The sequence below is a fragment of the Anomaloglossus baeobatrachus genome, chromosome 4 (assembly GCF_048569485.1).
Source record: "Anomaloglossus baeobatrachus isolate aAnoBae1 chromosome 4, aAnoBae1.hap1, whole genome shotgun sequence".
Classification (NCBI taxonomy): domain Eukaryota; kingdom Metazoa; phylum Chordata; class Amphibia; order Anura; family Aromobatidae; genus Anomaloglossus; species Anomaloglossus baeobatrachus.
The window spans coordinates 476,146,617-476,166,094 of NC_134356.1; the positions used below are offsets into that span (position 1 = coordinate 476,146,617).

At 42.2% G+C, this 19,478-nt stretch overlaps 1 protein-coding gene across 1 annotated transcript in view; it reads left to right on the plus strand.

The window, feature by feature from the left end:
- The window catches only part of MYO1E (myosin IE), a 225,348-nt gene that overhangs the window by 146,302 nt on the left and 59,568 nt on the right, over positions 1 to 19,478 (plus strand). The window contains exons 11-18 of the mRNA XM_075345717.1: positions 509 to 589; positions 672 to 758; positions 1,016 to 1,102; positions 4,443 to 4,610; positions 8,497 to 8,582; positions 15,375 to 15,456; positions 15,673 to 15,779; positions 16,256 to 16,354. Of these exons, the coding sequence (XP_075201832.1) occupies positions 509 to 589; positions 672 to 758; positions 1,016 to 1,102; positions 4,443 to 4,610; positions 8,497 to 8,582; positions 15,375 to 15,456; positions 15,673 to 15,779; positions 16,256 to 16,354 (797 nt within the window). The remainder of the gene's footprint in view (positions 1 to 508; positions 590 to 671; positions 759 to 1,015; positions 1,103 to 4,442; positions 4,611 to 8,496; positions 8,583 to 15,374; positions 15,457 to 15,672; positions 15,780 to 16,255; positions 16,355 to 19,478) is intronic.

A 19,478-nucleotide genomic window follows, 5' to 3' on the forward strand; every position in this document is an offset into this window, starting at 1 on the left:
AAATGCTCATGTGCTCGGTCCTCGAGTTCAGCAGGTCAGACACACTGAAAGTGCTCCACTCAAGTTACCATTCATGACTTGTACCATATTAGTTGTGTGTTTTGCACCCTTTCTGCACCTTGTCCGACAAGGGAGTGTAGTCTGTCTGAAAAGGGAGATGTCTTAGCAAAACATTACACCAAATTTTTGGCTCAGAGTAAGCCAACTAATAGGTGATGTAAGCTCAGACTACACAGTATTAAAAAGCATCAGATTTCTCGTAGTTGGTCATGCTGTTTGAGAAATCTGATGCTTATTTTAGACCGTCTAGCCTAAATGTGCACTGTCTAAGAATCACAGTATTGATAAATGTGCCCCAATGAGTTATTATGGTGGATTTAAGAGGAAATCACACAGACAAAACTGATGGGCTCTGAACTCTGCCCACAACTGTATATATTAATTGATTAGCATGCTGTTAGTCTGTGCACAATAATTTACTGAAGAATATTTATTTTATTTTTTTCAGTCAATTAATAAAGCTATGCAGAAGGATCATGAAGAATATAACATTGGTGTGCTTGATATTTATGGGTTTGAGATTTTTCAGGTAAGTTAAATAACGGCAGCAGATTTGGCGCTTGTACTTTTTAATCTATATATCAAAATAATTTGTACTGGTTTCTTTTCAGAAAAATGGATTTGAGCAGTTCTGCATCAACTTTGTCAATGAAAAGTTACAGCAAATATTTATAGAGCTGACTCTCAAGGCGGAACAGGTGAGTAAATCCCTGGATATACTTCCAGCTCGTCCTTTGTAGCTATATGAATGTATCACAATCATGATATATTTATATACTAAGAGAACATCATTTATATTAAAACAAATCACAACACGTTGGTTGCAAAGGTGAATCTTTCATTGTCAGTAAAGAAAGCCATAGTACTTTCGCTAAAGTCCGTGAATTATCACATTTACTTCTTTTAGTTTGCTATGATACCATTTAGTTTCAGTTGCTTGTCATTGAAATTACAGGAAGAATACGTCCAGGAAGGAATCCGATGGACCCCTATTGAGTATTTTAACAATAAAATAGTGTGTGACCTCATTGAGAATAAAGTGGTAAGTGCAAGAAAGTTAGTTGTTTGGGCTTTTTTTTTGCTTTTTTTTCATGAACTCTAGCATCAGTTTTCTTTTGTTATTATTATGTTAATCAGTTTTTTAGGCTGTGTTCACATATTGCATTTTTGCAGCCTTTTTAAAGGAGTTGTCCACTATTTTTCCATACCCATAGAATGTGTCATTAATGTCTGATCACGCCCCAGCCGATCAGCTGTTCTCGTTCCCAGCAGCAGCAGACTGAAATGTTCAGTTCCAGCGCTGCTCAGTCTTTTGATAGCGACCAAAGCTGGGTACTGCAAATCTGCCTCCTATTAATAAAAATGGGAGGTGGATGTGTAGTAAGCGGCTGCTGCCGCTATCAGAAGACTGAGCAGCGCTGAAACTGAGCATTTCCATCTGCCGCCGCCAGGACAGAGAATAGCTGATCGGCGAGAGAGCGTAGTGTCGGACCCCGGCCGATCAGATATTGATCACCTACCCTAAGGATAGGCCCTCAATGGAAAAGTAGTGGACAACCCATTTAATGCCAATTAAAAGCTACTTTTTTAGCCCCAACAAAAGCTATGAGCTTTCAGAAACCTCATGCACAATTTTTATTTTTTTTTAAGCAGCTTTTTTGCTTCCAAGAGAGCAGGTTTTATCTAGAGAAACAAAAGCAGCAAAAAAAGCAACATGTGAACATAGTTTGGCTTTATACAGTTTATATGATCAAACTCGTATACTAGACTGGAATATTTACCAAATTCCAAGACATGTAACATGTAAAAATGTAACTTCTTCTATTCTATATTAATAAAATCCACACCTCACAAAATAATACAGATCCTATGCCAATAGGTTTGTCTTTAGAGGAGAAAGCTTGTATACTCTTCAGTAAAACATGCACCACAACATAACATGCAATTTCGTTCCATAAGTTTCAGCATTTATGGCTTAATTAGTGCTGTCTATTTATTGCTGAGTATCATACACTTTCCCTGAAGAGCATAAGGTAGTGTTTATGTTGGCATAAGAAATTATAGATGGTGGCATCAATGGGTCACGTACTGTACTAATGTTTTAGCTGCGGTTAACGGGTCCCGAACCGTCTTTCTAAGGCCTCTTCTACACTTCCGCAAAAAACACGTATGTGTCTCACATTCCGTTTTTCAGGTCCATGTTACGTTTTTTATGGGCGTTTCTCCGGTACGTGTGACATCCGTGTGATGGCGTATGCTCACAGTGTGTGCATGTGGAATGTCTGTGTATGCGTGAGATACGTACGTGTAATGTCCGTGTTGTGTCTGTTTGAAATGATCCGTGTGTGTGGCAAAATGTCGTTGCTACATACCCGCAGACACAGACAGAGACGTGCGATGAGAATGAACTTGGATGAACTTCACCCGACTTCATTGTCATACCACGGCTCTGTCTGTGTGTGGCGTCCTGATTAGCGGTCACCCGTGAAGGACTCACCGGTGACCGATAATCCCCTGAGTGACTGAAGTTAGCGGCGTGATTATCGCTGCCGTCACTCAGGCTACCCGCGGCTAGCTGGAGTCCTCCACCTGAGACCGCAACTCACCTGTGACTTTTTTGCAGATCGCTCAGCTCACTTCAGTCACTTGGACGACTTGCTGTCACAGTTGGAGGATCCAGCGGTGGCCGCGAGTAACCTGAGTGACGTCATCGCTGATTGCGCGGCTCACCTCAGTTGCTGCTTGGAGGTGATAGAGAGCGGTCATTGTGTGTGGCCGCTCTTGTCACCTTCATGTAGCAGAGCTGAGAGCGTCGTGGGACCTCCGTGGATTACGCCGGACCTGGATGGGTATTTGTGGCTTAATAAAGTGGTGAAAGAGGGTGTTTGTTTTTGTGTATTATTCCAAATAAAGGATTTTTTGGATGTGTGTTCTTATTTTCTTTAACTTACAGGTTAATCATTGAAGGTATCTCGGGGAGACGCCTGTCATGATTAACCCCTTATTACCTCGATTGCCACTGCACCAGGGCAATTCGGGATGAGCTGGGTAGAGTCCCGGAAATGTCGCATCTAATGGATGCGGCAATTCTGGGCGTCTGCTGGCTGATATTGTTAGGCTGGGTGGCTCCCCATAACGTGGAGCCCCCCCATCCTGAGAATACCAGCCTTCAGCCGTGTGGCTTTACCCTGGCTGGTATCAAATTTGGGGGGGGCCGCACGTTGTTTTTGTTTATTTATTTATTTATTTATTTATTTATTTTACTGCATGATATAGACCCGCCCGCCGGCGGCACGGATGTGTGTCGGAGGTCTAAAGAAGTTTATATAGAGATGCTTGGTTAGATCTTGGTAGAAGTGCAACAAAAACTTCAAACTTAGATGTGAATGGAATCCTTTAGAATGTTTTGTTTTGGATCAAACCAAAAATGATGTGCTATTTTGTCAGTTGGGCACCATTCGTGTGTCCATCCGGTAGTTCTGTCATTTTTGATGTTCATTCCCTGTTACAGAGCAAAACACAAATGAAGAACGCAGATGTGAACAAAGCTTTCAGTGTCTTTCAAGGAAATCTGTCAGCAGGTTTTTGCTATGTAAGCTGAAGCCAGCATGCTGTATGGGTTAAAAAATAAAAATCAACTGTGCCTCTATTATCAGGCTCGTGCTCGTTACTTAAACTGCTTAACATTACTAGGGTTAGCTTGCTTGTGCATGGGAGTCCAGCATGCCCTCTGCTGTGATTGACACCTCCCTGTCAATTTATATTCTCTATTGAAAGCCTGGTGGGGGCGGGACAGCCCTCTGGATTCTGCTACATGGCTAAAGCTAAAAATTCAGATTACATCAGAAAGGCTGTAGCCAGTAATCTAAGTGATACACCATTGGATTCAGAATTTCTTTGCCTTCATTAAGCTGCTCTCAGATTAGGTAGCAAAAACCTGCTGACAGGTTTCCTTTAAATGTGGACATAGACATAAATGATAGTCTAAACTTTGTGTCTCATTAAGGGTGTTACATTTTTTTGTTTATTTTTTTCATCATGCATTTTAAATCTCTGCTAAAATGCAATGCGAATTCATGACTAAATATTCACAAGTAGCAGAAAGTCTTGGTACCTAGAGTTTTATTTTTTAAACCCCATTCACATGTATTATCTTTTGTCTGGACAAGGCCCAAGAACGTGAGTGTAATGATCAGGTCATTATGTAGGATGCTGTTAGATGTAGTCATATGATGACTTCCAGCTTGTTCCAACCACAAGAAAAGTCCCGAGTGTTGGGTCACTAATACAACTTCTGCTCCGATAAATGAATGATGATTTTGATATCTTTACTATTTCCTAATGTGTTTTTTGTATTTCCTGCTTGTTGCTGTCTTTTTCAGAATCCACCAGGTGTGATGAGTATTTTGGATGATGTATGTGCCACAATGCACGCCGTGGGAGAAGGGGCAGACCAGACTCTCTTACAAAAACTCCAGATGGCGGTGGGGACTCATGAACATTTTAACAGCTGGAATCAGGGTTTTATTATTCATCATTATGCTGGAAAGGTAAAATTACAAAGGCAAAACTGCAAGTAGCTTATCAGATTGACAAAACAAGGTGGCAGTAATACATGAGAAATTTCAGAAATATGGAGACCGATTAGCTGCAATGTGGTTTCCCATAGAGCATCAATAGTAGGCAAGTTACACCAGTATCCCCAGATGTTCTGAGGAAAAGGTGCTTTGGGAAATATAAAATATCATGCATAGCATAGGACATAAGAAGTAAGCTAAAATGTACTGCAATATATGTAATAGATATCCTGTGGTTTTTCTTCTTCAAGCAGCGTTTAAGATCGAGGGCAGTGCTCATCCCCCGGACTACTGGCTAGGTGCACTGTATGCCTGGGCATGCACCACTTTGAACTATTTCAGCATAAACATAACACCAATACATTTGTTTTTTGTGGTGGAGCAGGGAGTTCTAGGCTTCCAGCCCCACCACTCTCCATCCTATTGTCCTTTGGTGGCCAACTTCGTGTGTAGGGGAGAACAGGATCCTCTCAATCGCTCAGATCAGTTGTGTATACAAGTTATTTTTTTGTGAGGTGACATAATTACTAGTGATCGGATACTAAAATATTTGGGTGCGGGATATTCTTAGGCTCCTTTCACACTGCGTTTTGCCTTACATTCACAGGTCCCGTCGGGGCATCCGTCCGAACCGCCCCTCCCTCACCCTGTAAAGCATGTTTCGGACGCATGCGCCGACAGGGCCATTGACTGTAATGGAGCACACTACGTTAGCGTGTTCTCTGTTTTGTACCATTTTTGTGCATATACGTTTTCTGCAGGCATACACCCGAACGTACTCCACTACGTTCAGGTGTCCGCCTGCAGAAAACATATATGTGAAAAAATGGTACAAAACAGAGCACACACTAACGTAGTGTGCTCCATTACAGTCAATGGCCCTGTCGGCGGATGCGTCCAAAACATGCTTTGTGGGGTGGGGGAGGGGCGTTTCGAATGAATGCCCTGACTGGACCTGTGAACTTAAGGCAAAACGCAGTGTGAAAGGAGCCTTACTGAATACCTGAGTACTCTTCCAGTATTTATCACAAATAACGGTGATGCAACTCAATAGAAAACCTGACCATTTTTCTGGGAAATCTTCAAGAAAAATCCTCGGGTTCCCCATTGACTTGCATTAGGTTCGTTATTTGTGATGAATAGTGGAATAGTGCTAGGTATTTGGAACGAATTTCCCGAATATTTTAGTATTTGCTAATCACTAATCATTACTTTTAAATGGGGCAATCCGGAAGTATCAGTACTTTTTAAGATGGCACTAAGGGAGCAATAATCCTTTCTAAAGGGGTTACCCAGGTGGAGTTATTTGTTATTAGGCGCAATACTTGCCTTGCCCCTGGCTCTAGCAACACATGCTATGCCACTGGTGATACTCCAGTAGAATAATAAAGCAGTGCCAAAACACAGATAAAGGTTTTAAACACCTTTTCAATCCGTGTTGCTTTTCAACGAAGTATCAATGACTTTGGTCCCTATAGCGTTTCGACGCATCAATCACTTTGATTGCTGTTGCTTTTTGACGCAGCATCAATGACTTTGATCCATGCCTGATGCCCAAGGCTGGTATTGATAGTCTTGGAATCGGGATCGAACCAGACATAGTGCTTCAATCTCATTCTAAAGAACTGCTATTTCTTATTGCGCCAGTTCAAATACCTTGAACAGCTGCCATAAGTTAACAGTACAATGGTTGTTAAAGTGTTAATAGTTAATGAATGGTTAATAGCCTTTTAAAGTCTCCATGAAGTGATAGTGTGCAGGCCCTGACATAGAGACTAGGAGGTGCCAGGGGAGATGCATACAAATCTTTTTCTGTGTATATAGTATATGGCGGTACTATTCTGCACTCGCTAGGTCATCAGCAGTACAGTAAAGCCCTCATTAAATCCTCAACTCACCTGATCCCACTTTACACAGCAAAGCCGACAAGTGAATTACACAAAACAAAAAATGTCAGCTCGTTGTAGGCGCCCTAGGGGACACTGTCAAAATGGAAATTCAATACAAACAAAAAAAAAAAGTAAACCCTATAAATGAAATATGCTTGGCCTAAGTTAAATAGTCTTCCAAGTTGCAATTAATTTTCCTGACACTGTATAGTCAAGACTGGTCGTTTCCCCGTGAAGCTAGATGGATGAGTGTGGCTTCTATAATAAAGCAAATTCTATTGAACACAAACTCATTTAATCCAGAATTAATCTCTGAAAAGTCCTCACTGTGTAGGTCAAATATTTAGCGAAGTCTTCATTTCTTGCTCGTGACACCAGGCTTTTCAGAGAGGGGTTTGATGTTTATTTAATACTCCCTGTGTGTATGCATTTTGTTTAATTGCCTAAGAATGTGCTGACAGACGCTCACACGTCGCTCGGCCAGCTCCTTTTTTATCATCATGTTATGGTTAACGCAGTAAAACTGGAAAGCAGATTTAATTTGATCATCAGCAAGGACTTAAGTGCAAATAACAAATATCAACGCGATCTTTAAATTTGATTAGAGCCAGGATAGAAATACAACACGAGGCTAGTGTGCGAACATTCACAAGCGGCACGTGAAAGGGGATTTTCTCTTTGCATATACTTTAATGCTATAGATACTGAAATATCTGGTAGCACTGCATACATTACACATTACTGGCAAAACAAATTGTATGTTACTCTGGTTCACAGGATCGTATAAAAAATTGGCTGATTTTCATCCAGAAAAAAAGGCCGATCTTTCATTTGTATTGTTATCGCTATGGCGTTAGTTTTTATACAACAGCAGCATTGAACTTATTTTATTTTTTTTTTCTATGGGGCTAAGCACTTATCAGCAGGTAGTAGTTAACCACCCGCCTGTTCCGCCCTGTGCCAATCTCTCCTGGCAGTGATAATTTCTTGCTTTCATATCAACAGAGCAGCTCCTTCTCTTCCGCTCTGCTTGGTCAATGAGGCATCACTGTCAACATCATGTTGATTTGACAGCTGAGTTGGATGCCAATAAACAGGTTGTTGACAGAGCAGAGCGGAAGAGAAGGAGCTGCTCTGTCAATGTGTAGTCACAGAAAGCAGGAGACTTGTCGCTGCCGGGAGTTGTCTGTGACGGCTCAGAGCCGGGAACGATTCTTGTCAGCCAGAAAAGGCAAGTAGTTAGCAATTACGTGCAAATATGCTCGTAGCCTCATGGAGAAAATAGTCCCAAATAACCCCTTTCATAAAATTTACCCAAACACAGATTTATTTTTTTATTTTCACTCTGTGTAAAAAAAACTGTGATCTGAATAGCCCAATTCAATAACATTGGTCCGAGTTCTGTACATGTTTGGTCAGTTTTCTTTTTCATGGACAGCACTTGGACCAAAAATATGGTTGTGTAAATGTAGCATTTAGAGAGTTGGCTCCTGTGAAATCCAGGATAAATGTATGTCTGCACACTGTTCATGATGAGAGTTCACCATTTTGCCTATTAGACTAAAAGGTACTGGAGTGTCAGACTAGCACATTTCCTTATATTGTCATACTGCCTGACCTCTGCCATTGTGTCACCTCAGCATTGGCTTCTACATTATTTGGGGCCGTTTAGGGCAGTAAAGTGATTGTCCATCATACAATGTTAGGAAATCAATGAAGGTTCCTTTTTACTATTGTTCCTGCATAATAATAGTGTCTCATGTTTTCCACCTGCATCCTCCTGTGACGTACACAATCAGGAGATATTAATTAGTAATAAACTGCATGCAATTTGAAAAATAAAATAGTTTGATATTAACTTTACATTTTTAATAGACACATTTTTGTCATGAGACTTATAAGTACTAGGATTTTAAGACTTCAGACAATGCAGCTGAGTATTGAGTGTCTGATTGCTGTTTATTTTGCAGGTGTCTTATGACATGGATGGATTCTGTGAGCGGAATCGGGATGTGCTTTTTACGGACCTCATTGAGCTTATGCAAAGTAGCCAGTTGTAAGTATCCAATATCAGATAAGTGTGTGTGTGTGTGTGTGTATTTGTTTGTATATATATATGTATGTATATATATATATATATATATATATATATATATATATATATATATATATATATATATATATATATATATATATATATATATATATATATATATATATATATATATATATACTAGAAGGTGGCCCGATTCTACGCATCGGGTATTCTAGAATTTACGTATTGTGTAGTTCATGTATGATTTTTGTTATATATATATATATATATATATATATATATATATATATAGATGTTGTTGTGTGTAGTTACCAAGTGTTTGTGTAGGGCGCTGTACATGTTCTGGGTGTTGTCTGGGTGTGGCGGGGGGTGAGAGCGGTGTTGTATGTGTGTTGCGTTGTTTGTGGAGCGCTGTGTGTCTGTCGCGTTGTGTGTGTTGCGCGGTTTGTGTGGGTGTGGTGTGTTTTGGGGGGTATGTTTTGTGCAATGTGTATGTTGTGCGGTATGTGCGTATATTTATGTATGCCGCGGTGTTTGTGTGTTGGGTGTTGTGTGTGTGCAGCGTTGTCTGTGTGTGTGGGTGTCTGTGTGTGTGAGTGTCTGTGTAGGGCGGTGTTTGTGGTTCCCTGTGTGTGTGTGTGTGTGTGTGTGTGTGTGTTGGGGGGAGGTGTGCACCTCCCATCGGGCTCCATCCCCCATGCTGCACACCCATCGTGCTCCATCCCCCATGCTGCGCACTCCCCATCGTGCTCCATCCTCCATGCTGCGCACTCCCCATCGTGCTCCATCCTCCATGCTGCGTACTCCCCATCGTGCTCCATCCCCCATGCTGCGCACCCCCCATCGTGCTACATCCCCCATGCTGCGCACCCCCCATCGTGCTACATCCCCCATGCTGCGCACTCCCCATCGTGCTACATCCCCCATGCTGCGCACTCCCCATCGTGCTACATCCCCCATGCTGCGCACTCCCCATCGTGCTACATCCCCCATGCTGCGCACTCCCCATCGTGCTACATCCCCCATGCTGCGCACTCCCCATCGTGCTACATCCCCCATGCTGCGCACTCCCCATCGTGCTCCATCCCCCATGCTGCGCACTCCCCATCGTGCTCCATCCCCCATGCTGCGCACTCCCCATCGTGCTCCATCCCCCATGCTGCGCACCCCCCATCGTGCTACATCCCCCATGCTGCGCACCCCCCATCGTGCTACATCCCCAATGCTGCGCACTCCCCATCGTGCTACATCCCCCATGCTGCGCACTCCCCATCGTGCTACATCCCCCATGCTGCGCACTCCCCATCGTGCTACATCCCCCATGCTGCGCACTCCCCATCGTGCTACATCCCCCATGCTGCGCACTCCCCATCGTGCTACATCCCCCATGCTGCGCACCCCCCATCGTGCTACATCCCCCATGCTGCGCACCTCCCCATCGTGCTACATCCCCCATGCTGCGCCATCGTGCTCCATCCCCCATGCTGCGCACTCCCCATCGTGCTACATCCCCCATGCTGCGCACTCCCCATCGTGCTACATCCCTCATGCTGCGCACTCCCCATCGTGCTACATCCCCCATGCTGCGCACTCCCCATCGTGCTACATCCCCCATGCTGCGCATCCCCCATCGTGCTCCATCCCCCATGCTGCGCACTCCCCATCGTGCTACATCCCCCATGCTGCGCACTCCCCATCGTGCTACATCCCCCATGCTGCGCACCCCCCATCGTGCTACATCCCCCATGCTATAATAGTTCTCCTATTATACTCAGAGAGGAGTATAATAGGAGGACTGTAATAGGAGGAGTAGTCCTGGGGGGAGAGGAGTATAATGCCGGCTCCCTGCACATGTGTACCGGGAGCCGGTGTACACTGGTAACTATGATACACATCGGGTAACTAAGGGACCTTAGTTACCCGATGTGTATAATGGTTACCAGCGTTCACGGCCTCCGTCAAGATCCCAGCATCGCAAGGTTATGTCTGGCGCTGCTGGGATCCTGACGGAGCCGGTGTACACTGGTAACTATGATACACATCGGGTAACCAAGGGACCTTAGTTACCCGATGTGTATAATGGTTACCAGCGTTCACGGGCTCCGTCAAGATCCCAGCATCGCAAGGTTATGTCTGGCGCTGCTGGTATCGTGACGGAGCCGGTGTAGAAGCAAGCGATATCCCAGGATGTTGTGAGTGTGTGGATGTGTGAGGTGTGTGTGAGAGTGAGTGTGATCTGATGTGTGTGTGTACTCACCTGGGAGTCGGAGCTCCGTGTCAGTTGGGCCAGAGCGAGCGTGCATTGCATGAGGGGGGCGGGGCCTGCAGAGAGCCGGGGCGAGAGGCCAATCCGTGTGGGGGGGTGGGGCCATGGCGAGCCCAGCGGCCAATCAGCTTTGTGTCACCGTAAGGACACAATAAGGACACAATTTTGGAGCATGACAGACAGACAGACAGAATAAGGCAATTATATATATAGATACATACATACATATATATATATATATATACATACATACATACATACATATATATATATATATATATATATATATATATATATATATATATATATATATATATATATATATATATATATATATATATATGTATGTATGTATATATATATACTGTGTTTTATTTCTTTTCATATCCCAATCTACATTAATGAAATAAGGAACCTTGCAATCTTCACTTGACCTAATTTGAGACTATTACTGCCATTTGCAGCACTAAATTGAGTCAGATTCTATCTTTTGTATATTAGCCTTTTGAGTTTTTTCTCTGAACATGCTCCTATTAAGGCCCGTTTCACACGTCAGTGAAAAACACTGACGTTCTTCACTGACGTGTAAAACACGCACATGTCCCTCCGTGTTCTGTGATTCACGGCACACGTGGGTTGTCCATGTGCAATCCGTGATCCGTGATTGCATATGGACATTACTCACCTGCCTTCACTGCTGCTGTCCATGGTGCTGAACTCCTCCGCTCTGCAGCGTCCGCCCACCGCTCTCAGCAGCTACTTCCTGGTTGGCATTTCCTGCTCTCATGAATATTCATGAGCCAGGCAGGAGCTGCCGAGAGCGGAGCAGGCACAGCGAATCGCAGGCAAAGTAAGTTGAAAATTTTGAATATTTAATATGTCCGTGATTTTCTTGTACGCGTGTCACTGATCACACACGGATCACACCATACTGTGGTCTGTGGGTCATCAGTGATGCCAGACAAAAACTGACATGTCTCCGTGCAGAATCACGGCCAAGGGTGCACGCTGCACGGAGACACGTTCAGTGAAAAATCACTGATGTGTGAGCAGACCCATTGATTAGAATGGGTCTGTGTATGTCAGTGATTCTGGTGCGTAGAAAAAAAAGCACAAACGTACCAGAATCACTGACGTGTGAAAGGGGCCTAAGGCAAATGCCGTTGTGCATAGGTGAGCTGTGACAATCGCCTATTGTGACCTGTGGATCCTGTATTATCTACTTTGTTGAGCTGTTGTATGTCATTGTAATCTTGTCTGTGTTGATAACAAGACTGCTGAAAAGTCCTTTGTACAGAACAAGCAAGTCTCTAGTATAAGTTCTAAAGGCCATTATACAAGATTCAATTTTTAAATTTAATTTAAATTTTGCTCTCAGATAAGGTAGCAAAAACTTGCTGACAGATTCCCTTTTAAGTATAGCTAATGGATAATTGAAAAAAACAGAAACCTTAAATATTTTTTAAAATACATTTACATGAAAACCTGATATAACCCCTTAACAACCGCGGGCAGTAATATTACATCCCTGGGGTCATAGTGTTAATCCCCACCTGCTGCTGAAAGCAGGGATCCGCACACACGTCAGCTGATTTGTACAGCGCACATGTGTGACTTGCAGGTACGAATGGAATCGCTATCCACCCGTACCTGTTAACCCCTTAAATGGCGCTGTCAAGATGTGACAGCGCCATTTTAATGGTGATCGCAGTAATCGCATACTCACAGGCCTCCACTGGAAGTCATGTGACGTGATCACATGGATCCAATAGTTGTCATGGTAGCACAGGGCCATGTGATTACTCCTGTAGCTCACATGAGTTGGGTCCTGTAAGAAGCAGCCAAGTGCTGCTTGTTACAAGAAATGAAAATTTCTACCGGTCTAAGCAGTGCTGCTCTGATCGGGAGAAATCAATGAGCGATCAGACTGCTAATCCTTATAGTCCCCTAGGGAAACTAGTAAAATTTAAAAAAAAGTTTAAAAAAAGTTTTGAAAACTTAAAAAAAGAAATAAAAAACCTAAAAGTTCAAATCATCTCCCTTTGAAAATTAAAGGGTTAAAAAAATAAGAAATATACACATATTTGGTATCACCGCTTTCAGAAATGCCCTATATCTATCAAAATATAAAATCTATTTATCTGATCGGTAAATGGCGTAGCGGCAAAAAAAACGCCCAATGCCAAAATTACGTTTTTTGGTCGACGCAGATTTTGCGCAAAATGCAATAAGAGGCGATCAAAACATAGCATCGTAGCAAACATGGTACCATTAAAAATGTCAGCCCAAGATGCAAAAAATAAGCAGTCACTGAGTCATAGATCCAAAAAAATGAGACCGCTATGGGTCACAGAAAATGGCGCAAAACGTATGCCACTTTTTTGGACAAACTTCCGATTTTTTTTTTTTTAACCCCCTTAAATTAAAGTAAACCTATTCCAGTTTGGCGTCTACGAGCTCGCATCGACCTCAGGCATCACACCCACACATCAGTTTTACCATATCGTGAACATAGTGAATAAAATATTTCAAAAACAATAGTGCAATTGCACTTTTTTTTGCAATTTTTCCGCATTTGTAATTTTTTTGCTGTTTTCCAGTACACTATATGGTAAAAGTCATAGTTTCATTTAAAAGTACAACTCGTTCCGCAAAAAACGAGCCCTCACATGACCAGATTGACTGAAAAATAAAAGATTTACGGCTCTTGAAAGAAGGAAGGTGAAAAAAAAATGGAAGTGTGAAGTGGTAAAACAGTAGTAATTTTCTGATGACTTGCTCCCTTTAATAATAGTAGGCTAGTTTTCTGGGGGGAGTTTTTGCAATAGTTTCTAATACAACTGCTGTTACATATCTTGGCTTTGCTCCAATGTTTTCTTGATTACTACAATAAATCACAGCCTATTCTATACCTACTTCCAAGACTGTTGCGTAGGATTTTACTTTAACAATATATCAGTCCAAGAGTTCCTGTAATATAAATGTATGGCCTCAGGATTCATGCTTTTACGGCTTGTTTCATAGGCATTACTGGAAGTGGGCTCTGCTTACGTTAGTAGGGGTGGGGGCTGTGCTCTCAACCAGGCATAGGGACCCCAACGTGCAGCCAGCAAACATCTACTACAGTTCTATACTACCTCTCCCAGTCTCAATAGTTAATCAAAGGTATAGTGAATAGCTATACAATAAGTAGTGAGTTAGCACTACCATGCTCTGGAGCTCAGTACTCGTAACAAGCATTTTGACACTCTGACTGGCTTGATTCGTGTTCAGAGTTCGAGAAAAATGCTTGAGTTTACCTTTGACTTCCATTATCCATTGTACATGACTCGAGCCCATCCAAGTGTCAAAATGCTCTTTAGGAGTACCGAGCACCCGGGCATGGTAGTGCTCGCTCATCACTATCAGTTTAATTTCCTTACACCAAAGATATCTTGCTGTTCAGCAAGTGCATTGTTGACATTTAGGCTTCCATTGCACGACCGGTTTGTTCCTTCTGGATTGTACATGAAACCACAATCGAGCGAAAATAGCAGTTGTGGTCTACAAATAGTCTGAGAGGTTATTTTCCCAACAAAGCCTTAAAAAAAATGACTGCGTGTTTTGACAAAGGAGTGCCAGAAATGAAAGGAATACTTGGTAAGAGCTGTACAGAACCTCAGGTTCTCCCACAAGCTAATCTTTGATGACAGTGCCCAGCTGTTATTTATGGCTGTGTACAGATGAAATTTGCCATGCTTCAGCCTTCCGGAGAGTTAAGTCAGCCGGTGTACGCGCCAAGAAAATGTATTTGTTCATTAAATATCCGACTGGCTCCAATACTGTCACATATTCTTACATGTTTATTGCAAATATGAAGCTAATAATATCTGTTCTTGTCTAATACAGGATTTCATCATATTTGTGTTTGAGGACAAGATTGTAGCTAATTTGCCCTATATGTAGTCATCTGCCACCTCCCATGTAACATTCTTGAATAGCTCCAATTCCACCTAAACTCTGCTGCCCAGTTAATCCCCTATCCTCCTGTTTGATATCTGATATTGACAACACATGCATGATCAATTGAGTGTGCATGTGTATAGGGTTTTGGAATGAATAGCTTGATCAGCTGACCGTTATTGAAAGTATTCTGGAGCTTCTGCATTTTATGAACTCCAATTAAAGAGGAACTAAGAGATTGCTGTTATTTTTTTTATGTTCTCTTAATTGCAAGTTAATTGATAGGGGGATTGGATTCTGAGAACGATCACTCAAAAACGCCCTGAGAGGTGTGGAGCTTCGCCGAGTGTACACTTAGAGCAGGGTACGGATGCAGTAGAACATCTATTCTTCTACCGCATCCGTACTCCGATCTGTGTGCGCTTCTATCTCCAGAGCTGCGCTCCACTCGGGGAGTTTTTGAGTAGTCGTTGGGTTCCCAAGACCCAGGCCACCACTAATTTAATTTTAAAAGTTAGAGAACAAGAACATAATAATAATAATGCAAATGTTTACTCTCTAAGTCTATTTTTCAATCTTTTCAGGCCTTTCATAAAAGCTTTATTTCCTGAAAATCTTCAAGCAGAAAAGAAGGGTCGTCCAACAACGGCAAGCAGTAAAATCAAGGTACGTTTCTAAAAGTAGTATCTAAATAAGGATGTAGTGATCAATATCAGTTTTTATTTTTGTGCAGATTCTGTAGGCTGCTCTGTTAATGCCTATGATGTTTATTATTACTAGGCTTATTAAAAAAATGAAATTTTCTCTTCCTCTGCTCATGGTGTAAGTGATCATTATCTATAGTGTTTTGCTATTTACCATTTCTTTTTTTATTTTTAAAAGAAACAAGCAAATGACTTGGTGAACACCTTGATGAAGTGTACCCCACACTATATCCGCTGCATCAAGCCCAATGAGACCAAGAAACCTCTGGACTGGGAGGAGAGCAGGTATATAGCCATTAATTAGAACGGGTAATAACAGCTTAAAGCTTCTTGGTCATTGTGTAATATACGACAATTAGACTGAAACTTTACACAGTAGAGAAAACTACTAGGTGCTTCCCTCTCCAACACCTTGAACAAGGACATTTTTACAAGGGTGGATTAATCCATTATTTGTATATGCGTCAAATTAGTGGTCTCATATTTCTATCACAGCAGCCAAAACCATGCAAAGTTTAGGTTTCCAGACCAAATTGTGATGGAAAATGGCTTATGCCCAACTATATGAAAGGGCTATGTATTGTCCATGCTGTAGATCTGCTGTGGCTGAGGTTTCCCACAGAACATGGCATTGTGTCATGTGAGTTTGGCATACACATGCTAGAATTTGGCATGTCTATATGGTATGTTGAAAACGTTATGTTTGTGTAACCTTGACCTTTTTTAGACTATTGTAATCCATGTCTCTGATTTCTCCAAAGGGTGAAACATCAAGTAGAATATTTGGGTCTGAAGGAAAACATCCGCGTACGCCGAGCAGGATATGCCTACAGGAGGGTGTTCAAGAAATTCCTGCAGAGGTGAGGATAGCATTCCTGTGCTAAATGTGACATACAAATTAGGGAAGTCTGGCAGTGTATCCAGATCCGGTTACATCATTCAAGGGTCTAACTATATACAGCAGATGTTTACAATTTTCAAAGTTGTAGACATTTCTTTTGCATGTCTTTGTTTTTGCATGGGTTCTTCTTTTATATCTGTTTTTGAGTGCTGAAAACTGTACAAGTTGATGTGGTAGTATCTTGTGGTCTCAGGATAAATGCTTCTCCTAAGTAGAAAAGTGTTGAACGAAGAGTGGTAATGGGAAACTGAAATTTTCCGCTCTATGGTGATACAGAAATACGGCATTTGCTTTATTGAAGTTTTTATGAACTTAGAACAAAACAGAATAACCATTTAATGCCTAAAGTCTCATTCTGTAGTTAAAAGGCTTGTCCGGTAGTTTATATTGATGGCCTATCCTTTCGATAGGCCATCAATATAAGATCGGTGGGGATGATGATCTTGCTGCTGGCAGTGGCCGGATCAGATTAGTTGTGGAGCAGAATTACACAGCTCTGTCAAGTGAGTAGTGGCAATTGTGTTCTGCAAGAATTCTACAATGGTACTGGAGATCCATCCCGGCTCTTTTTAAAAGGCATATATCTGCAGTATCACGCAATTTTCACTATTCCGATGACAGAGCTGTATAGTTCCTCTCTGCAACTAACTACGTCGTGGTGGCACTGAGATCAACTGAATGATAGTGGTGCCAGGGGTCCAACCCCAACTAATCTGATATTGATGACCTATCCTTAGGGTAAGCTATCAATATTAAGTACAGAACAACCCATTAAAAGAAAATCTCAAGGAGTAAGACAAAAGTTCACCTGCCAGCCCTCAATAGTGCCAACTAAATGAGAATGTTCTTTCTTTTAGTTTTCCAACCCCATTGCTGTGCTTCAATGTAAAGATCTTGGCTGCTGTAGTAGTGTTTTCATATTACTGGTCTTGTATGTGTCAGCTCTTCTGCAGACTGATGAGTTATGCCTATCACACAGAACTTAGATTCTTCAATGTTGTCATCTTGTCAACTATTGCGCAATTTCAGTGTTTAAAGAGGCAGTGCCCCACAAGAATGCGTCCATCATTTCATGTTTCAATTGTTTCTGCAATGTGTGAAATCATGTGGAATTCTACACCACACCTTTCTATATGCTATGCAGATAACTATTATTGTTAGCAGCATTAGGGAGTGTACAGCTTTCTCCACCTTACCAGATGGTCCATCAAGTTTAGTCACATTTAGTTGCATCGAAGGGGAAAAGTTTCTTCCTGTATATGACTTCCCAGAGACCTTCCAAACCCTGCACTGGCATTTTTCCACTCTCAACATTTAGTTTTTTTAACCCAAAGGTGTTTGAAACTGGGACCCTCACTTACGAGTACAAGCGTGTTGTACCTATTTGCTGACTCGTGGCCGGCACCACCTCTATAGTGTTTGCGGCCACCTCTCCATTTAAAGGGAACCTGTCACCGGATGTTCTATGTCATCTACACTACCTGCGCAGGACCTCACTGTCGGCTGGTGTAGATGACGTAGAAAGCGTCTTCCACACTAGCTTCAGAACGAGAACCAAGATGGCCGAAAGAGGAGGCGCGGGACCCGGAGAACGGAGACTCCCATCCGACCAGTCTGCTCTGCACTGATCATTAGGTAAGTATTATAAACATCCGGTTACAGGTTCCCTTTAAAGAAAGTTGGGAACCACATATATCAGGCATTTATGGCTTACATATTGGATACGCCATACATTTGTAAGTTGGGAATACTCTTCTCAATGTGTAATGATTAAATTGTAAAATTGAATTGGCAAATTTGAAACTTTGAAACAAGTGATTTTAAACTTTTAATCTGCTATGATCACTTTTGTTAGGTCCTCCAATCTGATCTGTTACAAAGTTAAAGATAAAAATATATATAATTTATTTATATGTAGAAAGAAGTAGTGTCTTGAATATTGAAACACAATTATTTGTAGATTTGGAGAGCTTTCGCTCGGCACCAATGCTTCTGATCTGGATTAGTGTGTTTCCCTTTGATTCAGTGACGACATTCATGTCCTAAGACATGTAATAAAAGAAAGAGGTTGTGTAAGAACTTGGCAGACTGGAAATGTGTGTTTCTCTATTTGCTGTTATTTTCTTCTGACAGATTCCTGGCGGCGTTGACTAACCAGAGATGTGAATAGGCATTTCTGTGCAGTATTTTTTATTTGCATGCAAAGATCGCAGTGAATGACTGGTGTGTTCAAGCGTAATGTCATTGGAAACATAAACTTTTAATGTCTAAGCTTCTATCCAGAAACAATTCAGAGAAATTGAAAATAAGTTTTTCTTCCATCATATATTGATCCCTTAGATGTTTGATGACAGAAATATATTTACAGACCTAAAATTGAGAAAAGGTGATTTATATATCAGGTAGGACATGCATTACCTATAGAAAAGCTTCTGCGGCAGAATAGATGAGGCCATGATTAATTACAGTGAACAGAAAAGGCTGCCACTTAGTTGAATAATGTTTTTGTTGTAATATTTATTTTAAAAGGAATCTGTTGCCAGTTTTTTGCTACCCCCATTTGAGGGCGGCATGGTGGATGTAGAGTCTAAAGCATGGGTCCCCAATTCCAGTCCTCAAGGGCCGCCAACAGTGCATGTTTTCAGGATTTCCTTAGTATTGCACGTGTGGTAATTTAATCACCTGCACAGTTGATGATTCCAACACCCATGCAATGCTAAGGAAATCCTGAAAACATGCACTGTTGGCGGCCCTCGAGGACTGGAGTTGGGGAACCCTGGTCTAAAGGGTGCTTTACACGGTACGATCGATCGTGCAATTTCACGATCGATCGTACCCGCCCCCGTCGTTTGTGCGTCACAGGCAATTAGTTGCCCGTGGCGCACAAAGTCGTTAACCCCCGTCACACGCACTTACCTGCTGTGCGACGTTGCTGTGGGCGGCGAGCATCCCCTTCCTGAAAGGGGAGGGACGTTCGGCGTCACAGTGACGTCACACAGCGGCCGGCCAATAGAAGCGGAGGGGCGGAGATGAGCGGGACGTAAACATCCTGCCCACCTCCTTCCTTCCGCATAGCCGGCGGG